Source organism: Sebastes umbrosus, chromosome 5, assembly GCF_015220745.1.
Source record: "Sebastes umbrosus isolate fSebUmb1 chromosome 5, fSebUmb1.pri, whole genome shotgun sequence".
Classification (NCBI taxonomy): Eukaryota; Metazoa; Chordata; class Actinopteri; order Perciformes; family Sebastidae; genus Sebastes; species Sebastes umbrosus.
The window spans coordinates 16267447-16294001 of NC_051273.1; the positions used below are offsets into that span (position 1 = coordinate 16267447).

The 26555-nt window shown below is 39.2% G+C and overlaps 2 protein-coding genes, 2 long non-coding RNA genes and 9 other non-coding genes across 17 annotated transcripts in view; all 13 read left to right on the top strand.

The window, feature by feature from the left end:
• Positions 1-10337, top strand: part of osbpl9 (oxysterol binding protein-like 9) — a 42746-nt gene extending 32409 nt beyond the window's left edge. For all 4 annotated transcript variants that reach the window (XM_037769704.1, XM_037769705.1, XM_037769706.1 and 1 more), the window contains 15 exons: positions 198-291; positions 1528-1632; positions 2664-2823; positions 3059-3171; positions 4349-4467; positions 4639-4724; positions 4829-5009; positions 5492-5576; positions 6341-6451; positions 6549-6612; positions 6690-6830; positions 6918-6996; positions 7399-7490; positions 7618-7753; positions 8258-10337. In XM_037769704.1, coding sequence (XP_037625632.1) covers positions 198-291; positions 1528-1632; positions 2664-2823; positions 3059-3171; positions 4349-4467; positions 4639-4724; positions 4829-5009; positions 5492-5576; positions 6341-6451; positions 6549-6612; positions 6690-6830; positions 6918-6996; positions 7399-7490; positions 7618-7753; positions 8258-8332 — 1641 coding nt within the window. In that variant the 3' untranslated portion in view covers positions 8333-10337. The remainder of the gene's footprint in view (positions 1-197; positions 292-1527; positions 1633-2663; positions 2824-3058; positions 3172-4348; positions 4468-4638; positions 4725-4828; positions 5010-5491; positions 5577-6340; positions 6452-6548; positions 6613-6689; positions 6831-6917; positions 6997-7398; positions 7491-7617; positions 7754-8257) is intronic.
• A 2439-nt stretch (positions 10338-12776) lies between these two features.
• On the top strand, positions 12777-15101 carry LOC119489005. Of its 2 annotated transcripts, none has more exons than XR_005207070.1 (6): positions 12777-12820; positions 13324-13373; positions 14015-14062; positions 14235-14282; positions 14813-14858; positions 15049-15101. It is a non-coding gene; the product is annotated as an uncharacterized LOC119489005 (long non-coding RNA). The 2 variants fall into 2 exon arrangements; XR_005207071.1 differs by lacking the exon at positions 12777-12820 and adding an exon at positions 13160-13182.
• On the top strand, positions 13076-13156 carry LOC119489149. The gene has a single exon (XR_005207112.1). It is a non-coding gene; the product is annotated as a small nucleolar RNA SNORD74 (small nucleolar RNA).
• Positions 13438-13518, top strand: LOC119489150. The gene has a single exon (XR_005207113.1). It is a non-coding gene; the product is annotated as a small nucleolar RNA SNORD74 (small nucleolar RNA).
• Positions 14111-14172, top strand: LOC119489157. The gene has a single exon (XR_005207120.1). It is a non-coding gene; the product is annotated as a small nucleolar RNA SNORD75 (small nucleolar RNA).
• LOC119489142 lies at positions 14901-14980 on the top strand. The gene has a single exon (XR_005207106.1). It is a non-coding gene; the product is annotated as a small nucleolar RNA SNORD79 (small nucleolar RNA).
• Positions 15102-15144: 43 nt separating the features above from the next.
• On the top strand, positions 15145-15226 carry LOC119489154. Its single transcript, XR_005207117.1, has one exon. It is a non-coding gene; the product is annotated as a small nucleolar RNA snR60/Z15/Z230/Z193/J17 (small nucleolar RNA).
• A 67-nt stretch (positions 15227-15293) lies between these two features.
• Positions 15294-16987, top strand: LOC119489004. The gene is made up of 6 exons (XR_005207069.1): positions 15294-15332; positions 15877-15910; positions 16110-16154; positions 16336-16427; positions 16611-16640; positions 16875-16987. It is a non-coding gene; the product is annotated as an uncharacterized LOC119489004 (long non-coding RNA).
• Positions 15734-15813, top strand: LOC119489152. Its single transcript, XR_005207115.1, has one exon. It is a non-coding gene; the product is annotated as a small nucleolar RNA snR60/Z15/Z230/Z193/J17 (small nucleolar RNA).
• On the top strand, positions 15957-16038 carry LOC119489151. Its single transcript, XR_005207114.1, has one exon. It is a non-coding gene; the product is annotated as a small nucleolar RNA snR60/Z15/Z230/Z193/J17 (small nucleolar RNA).
• LOC119489156 lies at positions 16472-16537 on the top strand. Its single transcript, XR_005207119.1, has one exon. It is a non-coding gene; the product is annotated as a small nucleolar RNA SNORD78 (small nucleolar RNA).
• On the top strand, positions 16724-16796 carry LOC119489148. Its single transcript, XR_005207111.1, has one exon. It is a non-coding gene; the product is annotated as a small nucleolar RNA SNORD47 (small nucleolar RNA).
• Positions 16988-17527: 540 nt separating the features above from the next.
• Positions 17528-26240, top strand: tor3a (torsin family 3, member A). Its single transcript, XM_037769132.1, has 6 exons — positions 17528-18152; positions 18273-18395; positions 20470-20735; positions 21820-21995; positions 22519-22643; positions 23804-26240. The coding sequence occupies exons 1-6, from the start codon at positions 17987-17989 to the stop codon at positions 24049-24051; spliced, it is 1104 nt and encodes a 367-aa protein (XP_037625060.1). The 5' UTR covers positions 17528-17986; the 3' UTR covers positions 24052-26240.
• Positions 26241-26555: the final 315 nt, after the last annotated feature.

Below are 26555 nucleotides of genomic sequence, written 5' to 3' on the forward strand. Positions count from 1 at the left end.
TTGGTCGATTAGTCGTTTTTCTGTCGATTAAATCATCTAATAAATAAATTAGTTGACAAAATCATATGCAGTATTGAATTTTAATCTCAAGGTTTATTGTCTGACATTTTACATTCTTAAGCGGGCAGTGACGTGGGTGTGCTATTGTTGCAGTAAGTGTCTGATGCGGTGGTGTTTTTTTTGTTTGTATCCTCCAGAGCACCATAAACCCAGTCGATGGGATCTACCAACCCCCTCTGGACGAACCTGTAGTCAACACCACGATGCCAACACAGACAACACTACCCACAGGTACTACACATCTGCATTCTCACCATTTCTTATACACATTTAGACACACGCTTGATGTGTCAACGCCTCCGTATAAAGACTCATAGACCCAACTAAGTCCAGAGAGGTTGACAACAGCTCCCCCTGTTGTTCCCCCACATCTTAATCCTTCAGCTGATGGATCATCTACTCTGTACTGATGTTGTCACAGAATTGTCTGAATTTCATGCTGACAAATGCTTTTGGTAATTTTATCAAAGAATATAATGAGTCAATATTCTGTCACATTTTAAATTCTAATGTTTCACTGTGGTATTGAAGACTGTGGGATGACCATGTACCAAGGCTGAGTCCTTACCGCAGCGAACCAGGGTTTGAATCTGACCCGCGGCCCATGTGCTGCATGTCATCCTCTCTCTCTCTCTCTCTCTCTCTCTCTCTCTCTCTCTCTCTCTCTCCCCCTTTCAATACTGTCTCGGTCACTATCCAATAAAGGCATAAAAAGCTCCAAAAAAAGCTCCCTGGGAGAAGGAAGCAAACGTTTTATGTACAGATCTTTAAATGTTCTACTTCCTTTTTAAACCAGAGCCCAAAGATCAGTCAGTAACGGGAGAAATGCTGGGTTTTTCTATTGCAGGGAGGACAAAGGAAATGATTGAAGTCCAAAATCATTCAGGGTTTTGAGAAATGCACAAAGTGTTCTTTCAGTGCAATTTGTAGATAAATCGATAAAAGTTTAGTTCCTGATTGCAGAGTCCAGTCGCACGATATCCATTATAGTTATTATCACGTGTTAATGTGATTATATTTCATTTTTCAGACATAATTCTCTCTGAAAATGAATTTATTAATGTTGTTCTGTTTTGAAGCAGAGTCCTGTCCTTCAGTGTAATTTTGTTTTAAGTCATTTTAGTCGGTAAATAATTGACTAAATTTAATGGTATGGCATGACTAAGATCTGACTAAAATTTTAGGCTATTTTGGTCAAAAGACTATGACTAAGACTGCTGTGAAAATGAACCATGCAAAGTAGGCCGTTCTAATTTGGGTCTCTTAATAGACTGTGTAATCCCCCTCACAGCTGAAGCTTCTGTCTGCAGCGCCTCAGATCATTTTCTCAGCCTCCTCCCCGATTTCAGGCTGCTGTTTTTAATGTGATTTGGCTTCATTTTGAGGCTTCGTTGCTAAATCATCTACTTTCTCTTTCTACTAAAGACGCTTCACTGCTAAATCATCTACTTTCTCTTTCTGCTAAAGACGCTTCTCAGGTGTGTAAATCAGACCAACGCCCCTCCACGTTACCCGTTGGTCCCGTCGTCACGGTGATGGGCAGTCTGCAGACCCCAACTCCCAACAGCACAGGTGAAAGTTCACTTCACTCATATCGCAGCATTAAGAGCTATAGCACCACAAGGAAAGATCATTTGTTGTTGTGGTAATTAATGTGAATCACACATTCCTCTAATGATTACAAGACAAAGTAAATATGAGGACGCTGCAGTTAGACTCCTGGTTTGGTGGTTTGGTCCCCATGACATATTTAATATAGTTACAACATAAAAAACACATTTTGTCTAAAACAAAACAATCCCAACTGAAGGTGCATTTTTTTTGCTGTGTTGGTGCTTTCAATCATATCACATGATCTTCATTAGCAGATGGAGTTTAAATAGAATTGAAAATGTTCAAATATACATTTTTCTCAGCACTTCAAGGACTTTTCATTCATGTTGGGTTAAAAACGAAGGTTCAAAGTTCAAAGATTAACTTCAAACTTCACATTTTATTTTGTCTTGACTTTTTGTAGGATTTTGAAAATCTTCCTACTAGTAGTACAAGTTGCATAGAAATGTTTTGTATTTGTCATTCTCTGGGAAACTGAGTGGGTCCTTATCAGAATATTATTATTTATTGTTAGATCCTTTAATTTTCAATTTAAGCAACATGAAGCTAATGTAATAAGAACCACAAGAGCAAAAGTAATGATAACATGAATTATTACTGTACTGTCTCCAACCCGGAGTGCTGTGTCAACAAACATAGTAAATTAAAAAGCCAAATAGAAAAGCTCAGGAAAGCAGAGGATCATGTCTTCTGTGCTGAGGCAGCAGTAATAAAATGCTGCGCTGTGCACTAAGGAGGCTGCGTGCTCGAAAGTACTGTCAATATGCTCTGCAGAGGAAGCCGTCACTACGTTAAAGACCGCCTGATGTTCCTGTACACAGCCAGCTGGACCGCGCTCAGAAATGAGTGCTTTAGCTTAACAACAGAATGTTGATTTGACCTGTACACTGTATGAATAAAGAAGCCGTATGTATTAGATCCATTAAATGAAAAGGTGAGAGCCGACATGACGCACAATGTTTGATATTTTTTCTTCTTCCCTCTGTCAGGGAGTGGCCCGTCAGGCCCCAGCAGCGGCGTCGCCTCCCCGGCTCACATCCCCCTCCCCTCGCACTCAGTGCCAGACTTCTCCTATTCCTCCAGCGAGGATGAGTTCTACGACGCTGACGAGTTCTACCAGAGCAGCACTTCCCCCAAACACTGCATAGAGTGAGTATAGTCATATCAGCCCGCCTCCCTGCAGCCAACGCTGCATACGGCGAATCTATTGTTTCATAGCTGGAAAGCAACACTGTAATTATAGCGTTTAGCGGCTCAGGTGGGAAAATACTGCTTAGTGCAAATAAAAAGTCAGAGAAGTTTGCCTGTGAAATCCTACTAACTTTTTATCTCTTTATCTCTTCTGCTTCCTGTCTCCTTTCCGCTCCCTCTATCTCCTCCTCAGTCCCTCAGGGCCTCAGGCTGCCTCGCCTCTCAGTAATGAAGCAGCAGCATTGAAACGACCGGACACCACCGAGTCCCTCAACTCGTCCATGTCCAACGGCACCACAGATGCAGGTAAAAAGAGAAAGCACACAAAATGCACACCAAAACTGTTTTTGTGCCTCTTTATGCATTAAACGCTAAGCTGGAGCCCTCCTCTGCTGAAGTAGGAGATGGTTTTACAGTCATTAATCCCCTGCTTTAGTTCCATCCCAGTAGCTTAAGGCATTAATAACATTTGGTTTTGTCAAATGGTAAAAAGTGTTATTTTACACATGAAAAGACAGGGAACCACAAGCTTTACTCCTAATAAATTAGATATTAGATTTAAGGACTGGGCAGCTAAAGGAGTAGCTGCTCAATGCAACATAATGAAAGAAAGAAGGGACACTGTTCAGCTTTGAAATGCTTCAAGAGAAATTCTTATGAGAAAACCAAGACTTCAATCGATACTAATCGATATGCAGCATTATGTTAACAAAAAGGTGAAAAATATAACAGAACCAAGGACGGGTTTGATAGAATTGCTCATAAAAACATATACTTTCCCCCATCTCACAAAACTGGAGGGAGATAAGTTGGAAAAGCCAGATAATGGATTTTATATCACCCCCTCTCAGAAATCCCACTACAATGGTAAATCCCCAGTTTGCTGGAGAAATTGCTATATTGAATGAAGATATTTTCAGATGTCATGTACCCCTGGAGAGTAAGACCATATTTATTGGACTCGTATCTCAAGAATGGCTGAAAAGAGACACATTTTTACTAAATATATTGCTGGTAGCTGGTAAAAAGGCTCTTACGAGGAGCTGGTTAGCACTGGAGAGCCCAACTTTAAATGCATGGAATGACATTACAATGGATATTTACAAAATGGAGAAGATAACAGCATATGTTAACCATAAATTTGTATTATTTGTGTCACGCATGGAAAACTGGTTAACTATGTAACACCCCACAGGCTAGATTCTATTTTTGCAAATCTATGATTGTAAGTTAAAGAAAAGATCACTCCCTAATTGTTCATAGTTCTCACTGTTTTTGTTTTTCCTCTGTATCTTTAACAAATCTTAAAATGTGGCACTTTACACAAACATAGGTGGATGATGTATACATACAGTATTTGTAACTCATTTCATTGAAGACTGTTTGGTGTCAATTCAAAATATAATAATAATAAAAAAAGAAAACACAGGGAACGTAATGTTATTACAGCAATGTGAGAATTGTCCTCCGCTCTTGTCTTCAGACCCGTTTGACAGCCACGACGACCGCGATGACGAAGGCGAGGGCGAGTCCGTGGAGGAGCACAAGAGCGTCATCATGCATCTTCTCTCTCAAGTTCGTTTGGGCATGGACCTCACAAAGGTAAAGACACCTGACCAGTTAGGATCCTGGCTCCCTCCGTGCTCTCTTTGTTCACTCTGCATTCCTCTCACTGCAGTGCTCCTTTATCTTTTTACTAACCAACATCATCTGTGCAAGCTGTTTTCTGTTGAACAACCCACGCAGCAACAGTTCTTCTCCTTTATTTCACAGGTGGTCCTGCCTACCTTCATCTTAGAGAGGAGATCTTTGTTAGAAATGTACGCAGACTTCTTTGCACATCCCGACGTATTTGTAAGGTAAGGGTCCTCTCTGTCATTGGTGCAAGCCATTGTATCACACAGAATAAATTCAGAAATGGTCAAATATGTAGTTTAACTCTAATTTTTGTGACTTCCACTAGTATCGCTGAGCAGGCGGAGGCCCGGGACCGCATGGTTCACGTGGTGAAGTGGTACCTGTCAGCTTTCCATGCGGGTAGGAAAGGTTCAGTGGCCAAGAAACCTTACAACCCGATCCTGGGAGAAGTCTTCTACTGCCACTGGGATCTGGCCAGCGAAACAGAGGAGCCTTCCCCAAACACGGTGAGACCACATACTGTACCTCTGCAGCCCACGTTGGTTCTTGACTACTCAGGATTATGTGAATAAATTCAGCTATGGTAAAGCATTTTATGCTTTACAATAACACAACTTTTACACATCCTTACTAAAGTTCATATTTAGTTCATGCTGGATTTATTGTATATCAATATGCGAAAAAGGTACCACTTCATATGCAAAAACAAAACAAGCTGTCACTTTGGCTAATTTGACCTGTTAAGCTCATTGAAACTCTGTTTATACAAATAAACTTGGAATTATAAGTATAGTCACCTTTGCAAACATTAAATTGAACAAACTTTGCTTTTTTTTGTGAGAACCGATTTCCTTTTATGCACATTTCTACACACACCACATGTTTCCATAGTCACTACAATGATTGATTCAGTTTTTCATATTTTATATATTGTACTATGGAAGAACTTGTCTATTCTGACTCTCCTCTCCTCTCCTCCGTCCTCCAGGAAACGGTATCAGAAGGTCCGGTACCGTGGTCTTCAACCAACAGTGTGTGTTTTGTGGCAGAGCAGGTCTCTCACCACCCACCCAGTGAGTGTCCGAACTTCTTTAGTTCTATTTTTATTCATTTATTTGACAGGGACAATACATGAAGGCATTGTTAAATAAAGTGCAACCGATGCAATGTATGTAGAGCTTTTAGCCGTAACTAATTTGCAGACATTGTCCCTGGTTAGAAATAAAAACACATAGTACAACCATCTAATACAGGCAGAGAAACTAACAATAAAGCAGACATAGGCAAACAACCACTACAGACAGTAATGGAAACAAAAATTAAGAACAATGACTGAAAATGACGATTAAAATCAGCAAAAGAAATGAAAATATGTTTACTATATAAACCCAAAACAAACGTACAAATGTACGCTAGCCTTTCATATTAGATTCAATGTTATAAGAAGGCTACAATTATCAGAACAATATGAACATTCAGGCTCGCTCATGTAGCTTAAAGGTGTACTGCAGATATAAATGTTAAATAAACTACTACTACTGACGATAGAAGAAATTCTACAAATTTATTCGGCGACCCTAATAAAATCTCCAGCGACCCACCTGTGGGTCCCGACCCAGTCTTTGGGAATGACTCTTTTAGATCATTTGTCATTACCTTTTACAGGCCAAAAAAATGTATAAAGCAAAATATATAGGCTGTTGATCACATGTTGAATTAGGAAATCTTAATCTTGAAAGTGTAAATGAAATTGTTTGACTGATTTTTACACTTTAAATCACTGAGACGTTGCCACTTTTCTACAACCTCATGAGTATTTCCTCTCTTCTCTCTGCAGTTTCTGCATTCTACGCAGAATGTTTAAATAAGAAGATCCAGTTCAACGCTCACATCTGGACCAAGTCTAAGTTCTTAGGCATGTCCATAGGTGTCCACAATATTGGCCAAGGTACTTAAAGAGCGCTGCTTCATACACTCCACAATACACATACTTTACTGTCACAACTTCATGTAGTTGTAATAATTATTTTCCGGTTTTGTTTCAGGTTGTGTGTCGTGTTTGGAGCACGATGAACATTACATCCTCACCTTCCCGAACGGATACGGCAGGTGCGTTGTGTTGATGTATTCCTATATTCTCTCTGATCATTAATATGTGCGTCACTGACCTGATCCCGTGTGTCCAGGTCGATTCTGACCGTGCCGTGGGTGGAGCTGGGTGGCGAGTGCAACATCTCCTGCTCAAAGTCGGGCTACAGCGCTAACATCGTGTTCCACACCAAACCCTTCTACGGAGGAAAGAAGCACAGGATCACTGCTGAGATTTTGTAAGAGGAAAACATTTCACTCCAATCACAGTTCAAAGACATTTTTAACGACATATACCATTAAATTGTTTTCTGTTTTTTTTTCAGTCCACCTAATGATAAGAAGTCTTTCTGCTCCATTGAGGGAGAATGGAACGGAGTGATGTATGCCAAGTGGTCATCTGGAGTGAGTCTTTTCTTTATCTGTCTTTTTTTTTTTTTCATTTCTCTTTTATTATTTTTTCGATTGGGGGTGGAGTTTGCATTAAATTAGACAATAATAACTTAGGGCAAAGTAGTCATCATTTGTAAGTAGCAAGGGCAGACTTTGGTCAGATCTAACAGGATGTCACTTTTCCTTTGACTTCATGTAAATTCTTTGAATGCTGCTGGAAACGGCTGGAAACTGTCTGACTTGTCCGCAGCTTTGAGTCACCGCCCCCATGCTGCTGCCACCTGATCTTGGCGAGGCGCAGTTCATCTCAAACGAGCCTATTCATGACACTGGGGAATAACTACTAAAGGAAAGAGTTAAGCAATAAATTAATACATTAATACATGAATGAATGTGTTTTGTGTGTATTTCTAGGAGAACACAGCATTCATAGACACTAGGAGGATAGGCATCATTAAGAAGAAAGTGAGAAAGCTGGAAGACCAGCTCGACTACGAGTCCCGAAGGTGAGAAATTAAATTGGTTTTCACAGCAGTCTTTTCTATCATGGAACGAACCTACCAAGGATCCAGAAACAAAAAAAAGTCCTTCACTCAGAAGCAAACTGTTTTTTTCACCCCTTCAATTCACCAGATTGTGGAGAGATGTGACGTTGAACCTGAAGCTGAAAGACATCGACTCGGCAACAGAAGCCAAACACCGGCTGGAGGAGAAACAGAGAGCTGAAGCCAGAGAGAGGAAGGAGAACGAGCAGCAGTGGGAGACCAGGGTGAGACTGTCTGTTCTACATCTACCAGAGAGAACAGGAACATTGTGTGATAGTAGAACATGAACACTGTTTGATAGTAGAACATTCATTTAAGGTCAGACAGAAAACAAACAAAAAGTATCAATTTCACTCTGATTCAGAGAGAAACAAACTATGGCTTGTGAAAGCGCCCTTACATTCATAATAACAGGAAGTTGAAGGCAACTCACTCTGTACTTGAAATTTCCAAGTTTCCAAGAAACTTATGAGCTCATCTCTAGTGAACACAAGATTTAAAGTGGTGCTTTTGTGTGATTGTTTGTGGAGAAACTCAGTTTTACAAATCTGTCAATTAAATCAGCTAATCAAGTGTTAGACGACTCAGAATTTCTTTGGTCGAGGACAGCCCTAGTAGACAAAGATCACTGTTAGAAATGTCAAATCATTTTGTTCAGTTTTATTTTCGGATCAAATAAAACTGTATAAAACTGTGTAAAACTTGTCATTGCTTGTGTGTCTCTGCAGCTATTCCACGAGGACGGGGAGTGCTGGGTCTACGACGAGCCTCTATTAAAGAGATTAGTCTCTCAGAGGCAATGAGGAGACTACGCACACTCTGATACACACACCATACATAATATGCATAATGAAATGCACACACAACAGAGTCTTCATAAGAACTCTTTTGCAAAAACCACTTCTTTTCCAAGCCTTGGAATGACTGATGATCGAATATGTACACAGCTTTGCATTTGACTGTAAAACAACAATATGGAAAATGAATGAAATCAAATGGAAAAGCATCTTAAGATGTAACATGAGAACTAGTAAAGCTCCTCTCTCTTATTTGGGCAAAGTCACTTCCACCGCCACCAATAACCCACCACCCGCCAACACGAGACTCGGCAGCGCAGAGCGGAGACGGGAGGATCGGCGCGTCTCTCAACTCTGTCCCGACAGCTTCACGTCCGCGCTCTTCATCAGCTCCACAGGACGAGCCAGACCCCGACACAAATATGTTTTTTTTTCGGGAGGGGGCAAAGGGTGTGTGGTTGATGGTGTTCAAATCTTGACAAACAAAACGGCGCTCTACATCTCAGGGAATCTGGTGACTGAGGAAAGAAAGCTGCTGCCCCCTCCGAGAGTCTGACAGCCTTATAACGGTGGACGGGATGAATCTTAAAGGGGTGAGGGGAGGAGAAATCCTCCTCTTTGCCTGCAACTAGTTGTACCTGTTGTTTATATATAGATATACATATGATGGATATATAAATATATATTCTTTTTTTATTTTCAATGCTCTTTTTGTTTATTTTTTTCTTTCTGGCAATAGTGTAAAATATTTGAGGATATGAACTTGATGGCTTTAGGAATCATTCCATTTTCCTTTTTTGGCGTTCCCATTTCAAGTTGACTTCGCCGCCTCTTTCACACTGTCCTGTGTCTCAAGTGTTATCCGGAAGCAAAGCCCTACATAAGCCATAGCATCTGAACTCACTGATTGGAGGAGTTGTGATAGATTTGTGGAATATATGCAATATAGAGAAATCACTGACTGTCAAAGGACAAATTTGGGTGTCCGCTATGCCAAAAAAGAGGTTCAGATAAAAGGCTGAAGGGACTTTCATCTGGACAGAGAACAAACAATCCTCTGAAAAATCCATCTTACCTGAAGGCATTTATGAACAAATGATTGTTTACATATTTTTGTCTTTCTGGATCGCTGGTTCATGACGAGGAGGCAAGGACCGAGTCTCCCTTTTTGTCCCGGTTTCCTCTCCGAACCCACAGATGTCAGAGTGGATCACCTCGATGGTTCACGTGTTGTCAGAGGGCGAGGAGAGCGAAAACGAGGAACCAGAGTAGACTTTTGAAACACTGCTGCTGTTTCATAGTGTCCAGACTGTTCAACCGGTTTCAGTTTTCATGTATCATCATTTTCTTTTTGTCCTATGTTTTTTCGAGTGAACCAGATGGAGGGCAATATTTATCCTACTGTACACCTCTGCTTTCTTAAATCCATCATTCATTCTCTTATTTACAGCTACATAGGTTGGATCTAAATGATATTTGGATGAAATAAAAGAACAATTTTCACCTGAAAACGCACAAGAATATCTCTCAATACTGTAGCGAGCTCACAACAGTCCCTTTCAAGATTTGATTATTGTCTGCTGTAGATATTTGTCCTGTATGAATCTAATTGATTTAAATTAATATTAAAAGTCCTTCTTAGGTGAAGGGATCTATAAAGACAAACATATTCCTGGTGCTGTATGCAGATCAAGTGAACAACTTGGTAAAAATCTTGATGCCTGTAGTTGCAGCTGTTGAATTTAATCCTCCTCTAAAGCATACAAGCCAAATGAAATTCAGCGTCCAAGCTAAAATTTGTTCGTTTTTAGTTTGTTTAGTTTTTTTTTCCTCCATGTTATGTCTTTGTAAATTATATTGAATCGAGGCCTTGCCATACATTTCAGTATCACTCAGTATCGCCTGATAGAGAGCAATCAAAATGTATTTTTTATTTCATTTTGATCATAACCATTGATTGTATCAGATTTTCCTGTTTATTGATGCATAATATTAAATCTCCATGAGTTTATTCCTGTGAGATTTTGTCATGGTTATTTCAGATGAGCATCAAATCTCACTGCCCGAAACATTGTGACAGGTTCAGAGAGGGAAGATGACTGCTTTACTATATATATCCTGGAAAAACACACTACTATATGCTGGAAAACAACATAAACAACTGGTGCAAATTAGTTTACATTAATTTGATTAAATAGAACTTTATTTGTGAACATGCACCATTTAAGCACAATAAAAACGCAAGTAATCTTCCTAAAACTAGATTTTGACACCGGCCAAAAGAAGATTACAGGACCAGCCTTACTTGATATTGTGCATTAATCCCCTAACAAATGTGTAGTTAATTAAATTACCAAAAAAAAAAAGAATTGACACACAGTGAACCCGGGGCTTTGGGGGCCCATTGGGGTCTGATTAACTTTGCCTGTTTGGAAATCCAACCTTTGTGAGTAAGCTCAGTAACATCAGGATAACATATCCTCAGAAAATCTGATGTGTTCCTTTAGATTCAGCATAATGTTGAGTTAACAAATAGGGATTACATTTTAATAAAACATTTACTACATTTTATATAATTTCCCAATGCATCATGTAATTAAAGTTTAGTTTCAGGTTATTTAAATTACACTGAAAATAAAACACTAAAAATAAAAAGCTTAACTCTCGGTACACATAGTAGTTTTTTTTCTTTCCTGGAGCTTTCAACCACATATTACAGGCTTCCTTAACAGTGGTTCCCAAACTTGTTCATGTCAAGGACCTCTAAACTGACACGAATTAGACCACGGACCCCCATTTGACAAGATTTTGTACTAGGTTTTATTACAGAAAGTTTAAGAAACCCATGACCAAAATAGTCATGCATTCGTCATTGTGTTATGGATGGAATTATGGTGAAATTCAGTTATTCCCCTTTTTGCCGGGGACCCCTTGAAACCCATTCAGGGATCCCCGGACCCCACTTATAAAACCACTTGCCGTAGCAGATGGAGTTTACATGCACTACATGCACTGAGGGAGATGGTTAGATGGGTTTAAGATAATATAAGATAAGATAAGATATTCCTTTATTAGTCCCGCAGTGGGGAAATTTGCAGTGTACAGCAGCAAAGGGGATAGTGCAAAAAACAAGATGCATCAGCTAACACAGTAAAAGAAGAGCTAAAGTGTAACAAAATATGAACCATTTAAATAGAAGGAAGTATAAACATAGGGAAGCCCCAGAAACAGTGAGTAAGTGGACCTTGAGTTAATATTCATTTTAGTTATACTGTTTTCAAGTTCAATAATACAATTTCAGGCTTAATATAATTAAAAATATATATATTTTAATAATTTTATTAGTTTTTTTTTAATAACACGAATGGCAAGCAGGGGCGCTAGCCGGTCGTGTCAAGAAGGTAACCCGCAAACTGCGAAATCTGATCTGAGAGCTGCAGAAAGTCTCGCGAGACTTGCAGCCCGACGAGTGATCTTATTCTTGACGTTAACTATTCGAGATCAATGCCCAACCTCAACTATTCAAGATCAATGCCCAACCTCAACTATTCAAACTCAATGCCCAACCTCAACTATTCAAACTCAATGCCCAACCTCAACTATTCAAGATCAATGCCCAACCTCAACTATTCAAACTCAATGCCCAACCTCAACTATTCGAGATCAATGCCCAACCTCAACTATTCGAACTCAATGCCCAACCTCAACTATTCGAGTTCAATGCCCAACCTCAACTATTCGAGATCAATGCCCAACCTCAACTATTCGAACTCAATGCCCAACCTCAACTATTCAAGATCAATGCCCAACCTCAACTATTCGAGATCAATGCCCAACCTCAACTATTCGAACTCAATGCCCAACCTCAACTATTCAAGATCAATGCCCAACCTCAACTATTCGAGATCAATGCCCAACCTTAACTATTCGAGATCAATTCCTAACCTTAACTATTCAAGATCAATGCCCAACCTCAACTATTCAAGATCAATGCCCAACCTCAACTATTCGAGATCAATGCCCAACCTTAACTATTCGAGATCAATTCCTAACCTCAACTATTCGAGATCAATGCCTTACCTTAACAATCTCGCGATAGTTCCCCCAGTTTGCTTTTTTATTTTTATTTCAAAATGACAGTATACATAGTAACAGCAGAAAACATTAAAAACATTTACATACAAAAGAAGCATAGCGAAAACATAAACAAAGAGCTGTGACAAACATAAAAGGACAACAGAAATGAAACAAAACCAACGTGAAATTAAAAAAAAAACACAATAAAAATAAATAAATAAATAGATAATAATAAAAAAGAATAATAATATAATAAATAAATAATAATAAATAAATCCCCAGTTTGCTTGTTCCCTTCTAGCCCCTCCCCATGACGCGCTAGACTGTTGAGCTATTTTTCCCATCAGCCATTGCGACATTCCCCTATAAAAGCGGTCCGCACCCTCTGACCGGCCTCACTCCTCCTCTGCTCACTGGGTAAATATGACGCTCATACTCACAGCTACTAATTATACATTGATTTAGTCAAACTATTGACATTAAGCTGTGAAAGCAGGTGGATCAATGCACTCTCTATATGCATTCTACTGAATTGTGCTGTTTATTATCAGTTAAATGTTTTAAAAGATGAGTAATGTGAACTGGTGCAGCAGGCCTCAACCACGTGTTGAAATTAGCAAACGAGCTAATCTGACGCAATTCACCTAATAAGAGTCTCCTAGCTGCAGCATTCCCATGGCTATATGATGAGATCTATGTTGGTAGGGACATCTGAATAAATATGTAGAATGCCAACATTTCTGACTGCTTGGGAAAACTGCTTAAAGTCTGGCTTTAAGGTACTAACAGCACAACTCATGTGCTATTAGCTGGTGCTTGTGCGTCATATTAGACAGGATTTAATGCGTTTCATATATAACTATACTGCAGAGAAGGTGTATTTAAAGCTTTAAATGCAATTTCCCATTCTTTGGTTGCAGGTTTTTCTGCAGGATCTCTGCACAATGAAGATGGACATCAACTTTAGATGGTAAGGAAGCAGAAATGGTTTCATAAGAGTTTAATTTGTATTTATTTTATTTAACAAGTTAGTCCCCATGGCTATATGATGAGATTTATGTTGGTAGGGACATCTGAATAAATATGTAGAATGCCAACATTTCTGACTGCTTGGGAAAACTGCTTAAAGTCTGGCTTTAAGGTACTAGCAGCACAACTCATGTGCTATTAGCTGGTGCTTTAATGCGTTTCATATATAACTATACTGCAGAGAAGGTGTATTTAAAGACATTAACTTTAGATGGTAAGGAATCAGAAGGTTTCATTATAAGAGTTTGATTTGTATTTATTTTATTTAACCAGGTTAGTCCCATTGAGATTAAGAACCTCTTTTCCAAGGGAGACCTGGTCAAGACAGTCAGCAGCAAGAACACAAAGTTGCAGACACAAATAGAGATAAAATACAAAACTAAAAGCACTAAAATTTGCATTAAAAGTGAACTATCTAAAGACAAATGGGGGGTACAAAAAGGAACAGTTGTGGACAGAAGTGATTCCTGAAACTGCATCACTTAAGATTTAAGTAATGGCAGGATTATTTATGTGCCATTTCACTAAAAGAAAATTAAGAACTACAAGAGCTGTGTAACTAATGTGCTTTATTTTCTTCAGGTTGAAAATGATGTTTCAAAGCATTGATCGACATCGAATACTGTGCTGGTAAGTTACTTTATTTTAAAAAAAACAATTCTGCTTATCCTAACTTGAAGTCAGTGATGCTTTAAGAGTAGTGGACAGATGTGATTTCTGAGAAATTTTACACTGAGACTTTTAGTTAAGCTCAATATATTATCAGCATGACCAGTATGGTACTAAAAGAGTGTATCCACAGGTCTCAAGAAAGTTGGAAGACATGAAGAAACTGATGAAGCAAAATGAGGTAAGGCTCAGTTTTACTTAAAATGTCAGTTAAAGATGGATTTATGCTTCTCTGAGGTGTCCCCTAATGTAACTTGACTTTAGGTTTTATCAGTCCTAAATGGATTTGAAACACATGGCTGTTAATAAAGTAATTTTATTCTTTTTAAAAGCTTTGACTTTCTGATGGGCAGAGCAAAGTGTGTCCATGAAAGGGCTGTACTATTTCACAAAATTCATCTTTTTTCAACCAGCTGCACTTTTGCTTTTGGCCCTTGAAGCATTTAGCAAAGCAGACAATTCAGTGCAGACTTCTAACATTTGAGATGCACACCAGCTGTCCAAATAAGCACCCCCAGAGAAGCATCAGTCTGCCTTTATCCTGCACATTCGCCCTGTGCTACTGTGATGACATTTATTTGCTACTCTCGACAAGATGGATGACGATACTTTCAACCCACCAGTTGAATTATCTGAGGCACAGACAACATGATGCCTGCAAGTTTTTAATATCAATGTTTCAACTGATCATTTTATTTTGTGTTCCTGCAGGTGTGCTTACATCGGTTGAATTGACCTTCAATGACATCCAGAGTAGGTAATGCTCCACATAATTTACAATGAACATTCTGCTAAAACAAACTGTTAATGATGAATTGTTTACAAACATTGGGAATCTCTCTGAATAAGAGTGAAAGACAACTTGTTACTGATACAGTGCAGATTAAGACATGCCTGCATATTTGTATAATTTGGGCTTTTACTAATGTCTGGTGTTTGACTTGCAGGTGGTCCCCTATTCTTGGATCCAGTTTAAATGTTCTTGGATTGGTTAACAGGTGAGTTAATTGTGTGCTTCAAAAACATTTTTAATTACAACTGGTCTGATACAATGATGATAGCATAGTTCAACAGAAAAACCATGACGATTATCCTATTGTCTTTCGCTCCTAGCTGATGTTTCGGCCTCTATGACCAGTGAGGCCACTTGATTTCTAAATTGATTTTTTTTTAAAAATATATTATATTCTCCGTTTTCAGGAACAATGGCTGGCAGTACAGAAGGCACATGGTGAGTTGATAGGCTGAAGTACAAGGATCCTTTTGGCCCTTTTCACAGCAGCCATTTTGACATGTCACAGTAGCATAAATACAGGTGTAATTATGGCCCCTTAAATCTCATTTATGCACTACATACCCAATATGTGAACTGTGTCAATATACAATTTATCTTCTTGTACGCATTTAGCAGTAATTTACATCGTCACTTCCTGCGAGCCTGGTTGGGAGGTGCGTAACCATGGTAACTCATGACAACCTCATGTAAACAAAAAAGAAATTCAAAATTGGATTCTCTCAAATTAATTTAAAATGCATATTACACCTAGCAAAGTGAACTATAATGTTATTAATTACACCTGTGTTCACCTTACAATGGTGTCAAATTGGCTGCTGTGAAACAGCCCATGATGCTTGATACAATGATGATAGCATAGTTCAACAGATTAACCATGAAGATTACTATCGTCTTTCGCTCCTATCTGATGTTTCGGCCTCAATGACCAGTGAGGTCACTCAATTTCTGGAGTAGCTTTTAATATATTCTCCATTTACAGGAACAAGACTGTCAGCACAAAAGGCCAAGTGAAGGTGAGTTGAAAGGATGTAGTACCACAATAGTCTTAATGATGTTTCCTTGATACAATGATGATAGCATAGTTCAACAGATTAACCATGACGATTATCCTATTGTCTTTCGCTCCTAGCTGATGTATCAACTGCACTTGAAATTTAGGTCTCAGGTGTTGTATGCAAACAATAATGGCAAATCTCTTCTTGTCCCATCCAGACATGTAAACCCTCGCTGTTGGAGAATCCTCACAGCCGTGTATTGGTAAGCATCATGTCACAGATTGGCGTTGTGCAGCTAATATCATTCAGATGTGATGTGTTTGAATCAGGTCTCTGATCTAGTTGAGGACATCAAGTCAATTAATCTGATCTGAATAGTTTGTAAGAAAAGAACTGTAGTTATTTATTTACATAAATAACATGAAACTATTATCTCCTTACAGATCTAAGTGGGATTGTGACGGTCGTGAGGACAAGATGTCACACAATGATATGATGGAGTCCAGTTTGTACAACAAGGATGTGCTCGACTGAGGTGAGAATTCAAATCCTCCCACAAGATGCACAATGACTGACTGGGTTCAGTGATGTTTTAACAAATGTCTGACCTGAACTTTAATGTGGACAATATCTGTTACTGAGTAACCCAGTGAATTAAATCACAATCAACCAGTCACTGACTTTTAATAAGGTTCTTTTTTCTTTGACCATTTTCCAGGAAAGAGCTGGATCCGTCTTGCTGACCTTGGTAAGCATTTCAAGTCTTTCAACCAGACCTTTTTATGGTTGGCACAAGTTGTTTTAGATGCCATAAAACTAAATTGACCACTCTACCTGTGATGAAAAGATTCTGCCAAATGATATCTCTTGATTATACTCCTACCGTTCCATATTTTCTGAGGCTGTGTGGTCCGTCAACATCCATTTGTGTTACTGTGTTCCCTGGCTTTATTTTAATGAGAAATCTGTTTATTGCCCTCAGGAATGCAGCTGTGAAGCCCTTTTTGGATGATGACTCTGAGGGCTTGTGGACAACCCATGAATATCAAGAACATGTCAAGATTTCTTTTGTGTGAATAAATGCTAAAAGAAATACTGCCTGGTTGTTTTTTTTTTAAATCTATACCATAAAGGTGTCACTTTGACTCATGGCCATACTGCTTTGATCACACTTCTTTATTGTAGAATTACAATGTGTTGGAATATGAAACATCATACAAATGTAAAGGTACCAAAAAACATGACTCCATTCTTACTAAGCTGATACTTTCACATCTGCATTAGTAACTTTGAAACAATAATAAAAAGGAAGGGGAAACTTATAAAGGAAGGCAATAAATCCCATTTCTCAAAATTAAATTCTGTAGCAAATAAGAGCACATTTCTTTTTAATGTGGATAGGCTTATGGTACTTTCTAAATTCAGTCCCTAAGGGTTCAAATGATAGGTGACAATTTGGCTTTATGGATGTGAAATTACATTTCCCCAAAAAAAATTTCTGGGTTTTGTCTTATATTACATCCCTGGCTGAGTTGAGTGCCTGAATTTTCCATTTTCCTCCAGAGTCCAAATGTGTACTAAAAACAAAACAGAATTTTTACAGAATTCACATTTGTTATCAAAAACCACACATCTGGAGTGGGGAATACATAAACAGGGGTTTTAACGGAAGTGACGTTTTCAAATAATACATACACCGGAAATGAGGTAGTTATCACCTCCTTTGCATCCTACATTTTTTTTTTTTTAGGAAGTATCCGTACAAGTGAAAGGTGAATTATTTTCCATTCATAGGTGGCTGAACGTGTTTTTAAAATGTAATGAACCAGTGTCATTAGTGTAATAGATCCCTGAAGGGCAGGAATTGGTCTCTTCCGTTATGGGCGGGGCTAAATTCGCGCATGCGCAGAACAGAAGCTTTAAAGAGGCGCTCCTCCTCCTCCTACGCTACCATGGAGGAGAGAGGAGTAACATTAGATTTCCTCACTGTGCAGACCGACAGCTAACAACTATATAAACAGGACAGAGAGAGGAGACTCACCGGGACTCGGTGTTCAGTCAGTGTTTGTCTCTGACCAGCAGCCTCTTCACCAGATGTTTGTGCGCTGGCTGCTGCCGCTGCTCTGCGCTCTGTCCGCAGAGGCCGACTTCTTCCGCCTCGACAGCATCTCCAATGTCTCCTCTTACTATTTTAATTACATCTATTGCAACATCTGGGAGGGGGAGTGTCAGCCCAACCAGGACGATGCTACAGAGCAAGGTAAGAGGTTTTATGTAACAAATGCAATTATGTAATGCATGTTACATCACAGTTAATGTTGATAATTCACAGTATTGATATGTGACTGAGTGTATGTTGTGTTGCTGTTGATGTGAGCAGTTCCTAGCAGAGACCTCTGGGCAGGTTTTCCTCAGGACTACATCAGCCTGCTGCATCAGTGGTACTGTAGCCTGGGCCAGTGCTGTGAGTCTGGAGACTGCAGGGTCACCAACAACATCACAGGTACAGTAGCACACCACCACTCCTCCAGTTTAAGTGATTGCTTTATATTATTACAGTGCCTGTGTGGACATTAATGTAGTTAATCACATCAATTTTTCTTTTTAATTGTGTGCTGTGTGGACACAGAAAAGGGTTAGTGGGTAAGTGCTTGGAAACAAGCACATCTGGCTGTAGATGTTTTGAATGTTGATGAATGTTTTTTGATACCTTATGATTCTGCAATTTGCTCTTTGTCTTCGTTTTCAATTGTTATGTTTGTTTTATGTCTGCAACCGTGTAACTGTGCTGCTGCCTATCTTGGCCAGGACACTCTTGGAAAAGAGATTTTTAATCTCAATGATTTTTTACTCTACTAGTTATAGACCTACAGCTCATCATTTCTGTTCAATCTAACATAGGTGTCTTCTTAAAGTTGTTATAACAATGACATGATAAAAAGAAAAGTGTCTTTAATAAGTCTTACTTTTGTCTCTGAAACTTCACATAGACAGGGCAGCAGCTTTCAATCAGAAGCAGAGGGGGGAGGATTATAATGAATAATTCTACATAAGTCAATTATTAATTATTAACCAGCTTCCTCATTGAGCTATACATATACTCTAATTAAATTTTCCTAAATTTGTCTAACTATAATTATTATTTCTAATATTCTAACTATAATTATTACCTTTAATCTGTGTCATACATAAATATAAATTAATTACTGATATAATTATCCTTATCGAAATATGTGCCATGTCCATACAGTAACCTGTAGCCATAGATTATTAATATTATATATTAATGATATTTGATGTATGAAGTGGAGTTCAGGTTAACTGATACTGAATAGGTTTAATTCTGTTTGAGGAGCCTTTTCCGACCTTTTTCTTTTAAGAAAACAAAATCTTAATTCTCTGATTCCAGCTTCTTAAATGTGAATATTTTCTGGTTTCTTTACTCCTCTATGAAAGTTGTGGTGGTACTGAGTCAGAAGACTGAAAAACAGTTCCCATCCACATAATAATATAAAATAAAATGCCTTCTTAATAATAATAATGAACAAATGCCTCTTCAATAATGAACAAATGCCTCTATATTAACAAACAATTAAGGAAACTGAAATATTGGTTTGTGTTTTTCCTTTTACCCTCCTTTAAAGTTTTCCCAAATAAAATACACTAAAAGAAATGGGTATAAAGGGTTTCATTGAAAATCAACAAATGAATAGAATACAAAAATACAGCCTGCAGGCGTTAGGCTATTGTAAGGCAAGCCAGATCGTTGCACAAATAGTACCTAAACGTCCCAGTGCAGGTAACCCAATTGGTTGGCACTTAACTTGTTTCCCAAACTAGGAGAGTCAACACTCTCAACAAACAAAACACAAAGATCACAGAATCCCAAAAGGGCCCAAAACAGACCAGAGTTTCTGGTAAAGCTGATAACACATGTTGCATTGAGTGAAGGAGAGATCAGAATGACACTGGGTGTGCAGTTTCCCTCCTCTTTTAAGCCCTACAGAAAGGGCGTCGTTACACCCTGATTGGCCAAGAGGGGAATGCACCAAGCTGCCCTCAACTATCATTTAAGAGCCAGTCCCCACACCCTGCGCAACAGGTGAACTGAATAACCCTCTAATCACTCAGCAACTCAACCAAAAAAACACCAGGGAAAAGGGAAACAACAGCAAGCACCAGAGAATTGGCAGCTGCCACAAAGTAAACTAAATATCTTTGAGTTGTGGACAAAACAAGACATTTGAGGACATCATCTTGGGCTTTGGGAAACACTGATTGACATTTTCACAATTTTTTGACTTTTTATAGATCAGACAACTAATCGATTAATTGAGAAAATAATCAACAATGAAAATACTCGTTAGATGCAGCCTATATAAGACATTGAATATTGTCACATACTATTGTCTGACAATGACTTCAGTTGAAACATATTATTGTTTGAACATCTCTGCTTGACTTTAGTAACTAGCTTCCCAACTTAAATATAATAACACTACATCATTAGTAGGATTATTCTCTATCTGGTACTGTCATTTTTAAGCATGCGCTGTCTTCTGTGCACCCATGTGCAGGTCTGGCGAGGGACCTTCAGATGAAGCTCCACGGGCAGCACCTGGCTCAGACTGTGGTTCTGAAAGCCATCCAGGGTTTCATCAATAACCCAGAGTCCAACAAGCCGCTGACGCTCTCCTTCCACGGCTGGTCCGGCACCGGCAAGAACTTTGTGGCACGGATCATTGCTGATAACCTGTACCGTGACGGGGTGAAGAGCGAGTGTGTCCGACTGTTCATCGCCCCGTTCCACTTCCCACACGCCAGACTGGTGGACACGTACAAGGTCAGACATACGCACACGACTTGGCACAGAGTTTGGCATCCTGTCCCAGAGAGCCCTGCTAGTTTATTCAGATGTTTATTCTGTGTGTTGCAATTTTCACCTTGTCAACAATAACGTGGAAAGATGTTTCAAATCAAATATTGGTCCTACAAGTACTTTAATGTTTGTCATTTTGGAACCTGGCGTTTGTCCAACCAGGTCACAGTCTGGTCACACGATGGTTACACAAACTCTGCTTTAGATTTCAAAATGATGTTGACACAGTGTTATTACACAGAATAATCCAGATTTAACAGGGTATACTACGCAGGATGCCCTTTAAACCCTGATACTATCAAAATGTGCGTAAGTGGACATTTCTGCAAGTCTCTTATGTCTAAAGTGCAATGGAAAATTTGTTACACGCAGTATAGTAAAGGGAAACACGCCAATTTTTTAGAGTGAAAAAGTCTTTAATAAAAACAGATATATATATGGTCATTGTGGCTGTTTTTAGGCTACAAATCCTTTTAAACTTTTTTAATGTCAATGTAAGGTGTTTAGGCTACTATAGCAGCTATAATTTTCATCTTATGTATAAGTATATATTCCTGTAGGCTATATATAAAGTCTGAAACTCCAATTTTACCAAAAGTTGATTATTTTCTTTTACTTAAAGGGAGACACCCCAGGTGAATAGGGTATATATTTTAACTCATAAATATCACCATGGAACTTCTCCAGTTCATGACTTACTTTAAGACAATTATTTTTTGTATTACAAGTTTTCTGAAATGCTATGTTTAAATATGTAAATGAGGCATTATCTAATGCTAACTTTTGGTGAATTTAGGAGAAATCTACAGGCGCAACTAAACAAAGCGGAATAAAATAAACACCTAGATGTGTATTTTGGATGTTTTCTTTCCATATTATGGAAGCAGAATAGCCCAAAATCTCATAAATGTTTTTGCCTGGGCTGTCTCGCCTTTAACTTGAACTTTTGTCAGACTCAAAGCTTTAACAGAGTCAAAGATTTCTGCTGTCAATCGAGAGATTTTAGTAATTTTTCATGCTGTACTTTGGTCTTCCTCTCTGTATCCAGGGCCAGCTCAGAGAGGCGATCCGGGACATGGTGTTGCGCTGCCCTCAGACTCTGTTCATCTTCGACGAGGCTGAGAAGCTTCACCCGGGCCTCATCGATGCCATCAAACCCTACATGGATCACTACGACAACGTAGATGGCGTCAGCTACCGCAGAGCCACCTTCCTCTTCCTCAGGTTGGTTTATACATCAGGCACATCTCGTCTGTTGAAGCTGGGTTAAACTATCCCAGGTATTATGGCAGCTCTTCTGTGATGAAGGATGTTCCTCCCCGTGTCTCCATTAGCACTCTTTATGGATTTTTCATGTTTTCAATTACTCACGTCCGATTTCTGCTGACGGATAATCTGTCCAGTCAAATATTGAAACACATTTTTCACTACACCGTTATGGTGTCATGATATGATGTAGGAGAGACCTGGAATCACTAAAAAACAATGGTAACATATACAAAATCACATGTTAAATAACCTTGTAGAATTTGTATTATTTGTTAAACTATATTTTCAAATAACATTTTCTCATTGGTTCAGATCTCATTTTTTTGACTAAGTTAAATTAGCATTTATTTTTGGAGAAAATAAACAATAACTGAGTCACAATAACTGAGCAACACTATTTAAGTATGAAGTTAAAGTATTTATATCATCACTGCACTGATCTTACATCATGCCTTTGACGTGCCGGTTGTCTCTACAGTAATATCGGTGGAGCAACGATCAACGATGTAGCGCTGGACTTCTGGCACTCTGGTCAGAATCGAGAGGACATCGGTATGGAAGACCTGGAGCATCGGCTACGAGCTGAAACTATGGAGTCTCATGGTATGTGCTGGCTTTACGTTTCTCAGCTGGTTGCCAGATGTTCAACTGTCTTCAGCAGTGGTTCAATTGTTTACTTCAGCTCTCTGGGCAGGAAGTGAACAATTCTTGTGTTACAGAGTGACCTGCAAACCTATTTAACATGTGTGGTGGGGGTGGGTGAGAGTTAAAGTTACTCAACTGTTCTAATTGAAGATAATTAGCTGAAAGCTGCAAGCATAGAGACTAAAGTACTGGTTATTGGCGGGATCAGTGGTATAAGCAACCCTCTCACGTTAAAGCGAGTCTTTTCTAGCTTAAAGGGATAGTATTGGTGTTTTGAAGTGGGGCTGTATGAGGTACTTTATCCATAGTCAGTGTATTACCTACAGTAGATGACAGTCGACACGCTTCCAGTTTGGAGAAACAGACAGGAGTTACCTCATGGAAGCAAAACGTATTTTAGCCACCTAAAAGAAAAACTCAAGTAAAAACATCAATATCAGTTTGTGTACGCTATATATGCCGTCAGACAACCCTTTCCGACAAGGAACTGAAGCCGTTGTATCAATCTATGCTCTCACCAAAGCAACCAGACTCCATCGGACAAAATCTGTAATTTTACCTTGCAGAACACAGGGGTCGCTGTGGGACTTTGGTGAATCCGGCCTAACCAAAGTCACACAATAAGATGAACAAACTAACTGATCGAGGCAGAGGTAGACCAGCAACTCCTTTGTTCTGCGAGGTAAAATTAAATTTTTTTTTCAATGGAGCCTGGTGGCTTTGGCGAGAGCTTAGATAACGGCTTCAGTTCTCCTTCAGAAACATACACTATATAGCTATCTCACGGCAAGGTAAAGTGGTCAAAATATTCTAAATATAGCGTACACTTACACTGATATTGATTTTTTTTAGGTGAGCCTTTCTTTTAGGTGGCTAAAATCCATTTTGCTGCCGTCCCTGTCCACAGCAGTACATCGCTTTGCCTCTGAGCGTTAACTCCTGTTTGCTTCTCCAAACTGGAAGTGTGCCGTCATCTACTGTAGTTAATACATTGACTATGGAAAAGTACCTCATACAACTCCACTTCAAAACACCCGAACTATCCCTTTAATATAAAACCTTGATTGGTGGAGCTTTAATTGTGTTTGGGGATTTCTAAGCATTTTTCTCTTTCCCAGGTGGCTTTGCTCAGAGTGAGCTGATGTCCGGCCACTTGATTGATTTCTTTGTGCCATTCCTGCCTCTGGAGTACCGCCATGTCAAGCTCTGTGCACGGGACGCCTACGCAGCACGAGGTCTGGAGACAGATGAGGCTACGCTGGATGAGGTGGCCAAGGCGATGCTGTATGTCCCCAAAGAGGAGAGACTGTTCTCAGCCCAGGGATGCAAGTCCATTCCCCAGCGGATCAACTTCTTTCTCCCCTAGAAGGAGAGACAGACAGACAAGAGAGACCTGGAGGAGGTGTGAGATTGCTTTACCAGCCCATCTGCATACAGAGCCACAGAGGAGACGTGTCTGCTCTGCTCTACGTACTCTCCCCCCACAGATACAACACGTGTCTGTCCAGGTCCCTCAGAGAAGGCCAGGCAGCAGGGCTGATCCAGCATTAGAGGGGAAAGCAGCGCGACCCACCCTGCAGACATGAGTAGTGCCAGACGGTCATCATGTGCAGCACCTGCCCGGTTTGAATCCTCACAGTATCAAGACGGAGAGTCAGACAGTATTAATGGTTGTGCAGTGCATGTCATAGAGAGATACACATTATTTTTTTTCCCCAAGAGTGATCCGCCTAGTCTCGCCCTACCATGCTGTGATTGGCTAGTACTGGCTAGTACTACTGTGCTGTGATTGGAGGATGACCTGGATAGCAATGTGCTTTCCTATACATCAGTCACCTGTCACAGGAGAGAGAATGATGAAAAGCTGTTGTGTAGTGGGTTAACAGAAACTTTCACACTGAGATTTGAGGCACATACTGTACAATACGTGAATATTCACTGTCAGTGTGGTAAATCGCTAAATGATGCTGGTGACAGTGACTAGCATGGCCAGCTAACGTCAGCTCGAGTGGGAGGCTGCTGCAGTAATACAGTCACACATTAACGTTATAGCAGCATCTGACTGTCATTACCAACTATATATCAGCCCATAGATCAAACAGTTGGCTATTAACAGGCTGGTTATTTACAGACAACACTTAGCCTAACGTTATTCAATCGAATATGTATTGATGTCTGGATAAGCAATATCCGGCCACTGTGTTGGACGGGGGAAGACTGAAGGGGCATGGCGGCAATCAACCTTAATTTATTATGGTATTGCGAAACGTTCAGACTCAGACAAGATTGCAAAATATTTATTAGACAATGTATAAAACAATTATTTGTATAACAAGAGATGAATGTATACAAAATTGCAATCAAAACATACGTCAAATTGCATTGAAGTCTATGGGATCTTCGGTTTTCTTCCCACCAAAAGGGGGGACTTTTTGGGAAGTACATGTATGTCAATTTTACTCATTTAGCTAGATTGCTAATTCCACCATGCTTTAATGCTACACTGGTTACAGAAAATGAGCCAAACAAAGTTGTCACTCATCTGGCGATAGTAATGTGCTTTCCTACGCTGTGACAAGAGTGTGCGGATGAAGCATTAAATGGTTTACTCATTTAGCGGCTGGCTAGTTAGCTGGCACATGGGACAAGTTTGCCTCTGCCAGAAATCTCCTTAGGTTTAGGCAACAAATCTACTTTGTTAGGTTTCGGAAAAGATCACGGTTAGGGCTGAAATAAATCCTTTCTGGCAGAAAGCCCTGAACGCAAAGACTTGTCCCCTGTGCAAAATGAGCCCCAACAGTCGATGCACAAGTACTAGCCAATCACAGCACAGTAGGGCGGGGATAGGCGGGACACTCTTGGGGTGAAAAATAACGCGAGAGATACTGATTTTACATTTTTTGTCACCATTTATGTCTGTTCACCTTGGCCAAAGTCTTAGTTGCACTGTGTTTTAAGTTTAGGTAAGTTCATACCTCATGTGTTGCATGTTGTGCTGATTATTTATTGACATCATTTGTGCCAGATTTTAGCATCTTACTGTACCAGGTTATGTTTTGTGGAGTTGTTTAAATATACATTTGGTGGTACTGTAAGGTATTAGTCAATAATAGATGGCACTGTAGTGTGAACAGTATGGAAGTATGTGTAACAGCTCACGTACTGTGGTGCAAATGTTACTTGAAATTGTTACTTGGAAATGTGTGAGAGTACACGTCAAAACAAGGAATATTTGAAAGTTTTTTGTGTAAAAAAATATGTTTAATAACAATGCTTTTAATAATTTATTTTTTATTGTCAGTAATTTCATTGTTTCACATGTCTTGCTGTCGTCATCATTACATAATATACTGCTGTTAATTTTGGGCATAGTTAAGAAACAATTATTTTTATTCACTGACTTTCTTTATTGCTATTATTCATGCATTTACTTTCACATACTCTCACACGGGTCTGAGTTGGTCTGCTTTCAGTGCCGAAGCTCAGGGTGACATCACAAGAAGAATGTGAAAAGAAATGTCAGAAATGGAAATAAACGTTCACATTAAACCAACAGAAGTTGTTTTTATTTAATGCAATAATTTGAGGGGATTCATTTGTCAAATAAACTTAAAGGTCCCATATTCTAAAAAGTGAGATTTTCATGTGTATTGTATTATAAAGCAGGTTTCAGTGCAAAAAAAAACATACTGTGAAAGTATCATAACGCTCAATCCATGGAGAAATTCACAGCCCGTATTCAGAAACTGTGACTTTAAACAAGCCATCAGGATTTCTGTCCATTTGTGATGTCACAGATCTACAATATTTAGACCGTTGCATAGTTTTAAACATAAATATTCTAAATGTGACCCAGTTTATTTCCAGTTG